A 2,864-nucleotide genomic window follows, 5' to 3' on the forward strand; every position below is an offset into this window, starting at 1 on the left:
CTCTGGCAGACGACCCCAAAGTTAAAGGATGTTTTCCCCATAATGAATGTTCAAAGTCCGTGCATCACTCTGCTGTTCCCTACACATAACCGGGAAACAGATTTAACCCAGAATGTAACCAGGAGACTTCGCGTCCCCGCCCCGCACACGCCTGAGGTCTGAGGCTCGGCTTCTACGGTGGCCTGGTGTCCGCCTCATTCTAATGGCCCCAACAGAGACGGGGACGCCACGCAAGGGCACAGATGACGTTACCGGCACAGATGACTACGTTGCGGGTACGGAGAAGACCACAGGCTGGGCTCACAAAAGGGGAAACATTCACTCTGTGTTCTCTCTACAGGGTCAGGTCGTTTTTCTTCATGTTCGGACGGGAGAAGGAATTCCTTTCTCCTTTTCTAAGGCAAGCTGCTGGTGTTCTATATAAATCTGCTTATAATGTAAGAACTTACATTTGCACACTTGTTCACTTCCCCGCTGCAGACTCAGTAAGAACGATGGAATCTGTTGCAAAAACAAACTTGAACTCCTCCACCCTCTCAGCCCAGTCCCCAGGTCTGTATGGAGCCCCCGTCAGCGTGAGGATGCGGTGGAGCCACTGAAGCTAACATCACAGCTGAACTCATGGGAACAGCCAGCGGCCACTCGAGCTGGTCACAGCACTGAGTACCTACGGTGCCTTGATGATGATTCTCTCTTTAATACTGGAAATGGGAGTCCTTAGGAAAGCAGACAACCACGTATGGCTTCGAGACCAAGGTCCCTGGGCAGCCCCTCCAGCCCGTGGTCCAGGAGACCCCTGGGGCTCTGGCACCAGCCCCGAGAGCCTGAAGGCAGCAGGTGGTGGGTGCTGTGGCGCCCCCGGCAGGGGAGTCACAGCTTGTCATCAGTCATCTCTAGAAACTGCGTGTAGACATCTCGGATGCACTCCTCCTTGGGGTCGAACAGAAATTTGTAGTAGCTACAGTCTGCACAAATTGCAGTGACGGCGTTTGGCTCTGTTCCAAAGGCACAAATGCACGGAGAGCCTGAGGGAACCTGAAACGTGGAGAAACTCCACTTGTAACTGAAGTATTTTGGAAGGAAACTGGCTGAGGCCAAACTGGACTGTTTATTCCTTTTTGGATCTTCAGCTGCAAAAATATGCACTGTGCCATGGTCGCCAGATACGCAGATGAGGGACGCATCCTGATTGAAGTTAATGCAGTAAATATTGGCTGCTTGAGATCCTCTTCGCAGTTGCTGAATTAAATGCCCTGAGGAAGTATCAAATATTCTCATAAGGGTCCCTTTCTCGGATGCAGTTGCAATTCTTGTTCCCTGCAGGTTGAGTGCACTGCAGCTCAGGACACCCTCGTGTGCAGGAATGTCCACTGGTGGCTTCTCTGTGCTGGCCAGGTCCACAAGCTGCACATGGCCCGTGTGCGTGCCCGGAAAGGCCAGGAGGGAGTTGTTACTATTGGGACAAAGGACACAGAGGCCTTTGAGGTTATAGCAGGTTTTGAAGACGTGCAACCGATGGGGATTGTGTGTGAATGTGAACACCTTAATCACGGAGTCCAAAACCACCACAATTCTATCTCGCCGCAGTTTGACTGCCTTGACTTCTGTAGAAAATTCTATTTCAATAACAGTCTTCTTCTTCAGGTCATCCCAGATCATTACTTTGTTGGGAGGGTATTTCGGCTTTTTTCCACCACCAACTAAAGCTAAATAGTTGCAGCGAAATAACATTTCAACATGGCCAATTCCTCCTTCTAGAAATTGTTTCTCTTTTTTTTTTAGTGGATCAGTGTTATAGACTCCGAATCCATTTTCCATCCCACACGCAAAGCATCTGTGGTCCTGGTTGAAGCCTGCGTAGTGCAGCCAGTTGCCCTGAGGGTTACAGGGCAGGAGGTTCATGGCGCCGCCCTGCTGGGTCGCCGCTCCTCAGCGCTGCATGCGGCTCGCTGGGGCCAGCGATCTGGTCCCCTCGGGCTGGCGCTGACCTCAGGTGACCCACCCGCCCCGGCCTTCCAAACTGCTGGGGTTATAGGTGTGAGACACCACACCTGGCCGGTAATCATCTTTTATTCAATCCTCAATGTTCAGCACATATGCACATTGTATTTTTATTTTTTTAATTTTGTTTTTTTCTTTTATTAAAGACAGGGTCTCCCTATGTTGCCCAGGCTGGTCTTGAACTCCTGGACTCAAGGGATCCTCCTGCCTTGGCCCTCCAAAGTGCTGGGACTACAGGCATGAGCCACTGCACCTGGCCATGGAACATTATTTATAGTATGAAAACACTAAGAAACCATCAGTAGCTTTATAATAATCAATTACAACAAACTCTTACGGAGTTTTAGCATAATTTGCTTTTTTATATACTGCAGAAATTTTCCAGATTGGAAATTCACAAGAAAAAATTATTTTCAGAAATTACTCATGAAACTCTAAAGATAAATAATAGAAATCTTATTTCAGATGTCCTCCAAATATGTATACTTTTTACAAAACCACAGCTTGGTGTATCCACAGAGCCGTTTTCAAATAATGACAATAAGATATATGTGAGATAAACTTAAAAAAAACAAACAAACAAAAAAAAACCTGGCTGGGTGCAATGTCTCACACCTAAAATCCCAGCACTTTGGGAGGCTGAGGCAGGTGGATCACTTGAGTCCCGGAGTTTGAGACTGGCCTGGGGAACATGGTGAAACCCTATATCTACAAAAATTACAAATATTAACTGGGCATGGTGGTGTGTGCCTGTAGTCCCAGCTACTAGGGAGGCTGAGTTGGGAGGATCGCTTGAACCAGGGAGTCGAGGTTGTGATCTACTCTAGCATGGGGGATAGTGAGACACTGTTTCAAAAAAATAA

At 48.1% G+C, this 2,864-nt stretch overlaps 1 protein-coding gene across 1 annotated transcript; it reads right to left on the minus strand.

Annotated features, from left to right (window-relative positions):
• Positions 1–870: 870 nt before the first annotated feature.
• Positions 871–1,902, minus strand: LOC100446658 (WD repeat domain phosphoinositide-interacting protein 3-like). Its single transcript, XM_054536633.2, has one exon. The coding sequence runs from the start codon at positions 1,900–1,902 to the stop codon at positions 871–873; it is 1,032 nt and encodes a 343-aa protein (XP_054392608.2).
• Between the last annotated feature and the right edge of the window lie 962 nt (positions 1,903–2,864).

This window comes from Pongo abelii, chromosome 19 (assembly GCF_028885655.2).
Source record: "Pongo abelii isolate AG06213 chromosome 19, NHGRI_mPonAbe1-v2.0_pri, whole genome shotgun sequence".
NCBI lineage: Eukaryota > Metazoa > Chordata > Mammalia > Primates > Hominidae > Pongo > Pongo abelii.

What these genes read in the sequence shown, in the direction of transcription:
- LOC100446658 (XM_054536633.2), bottom strand. Translation starts at nt 1,902, where the DNA reads ATGAACCTCCTGCCCTGTAACCCTCAGGGCAACTGGCTGCACTACGCA.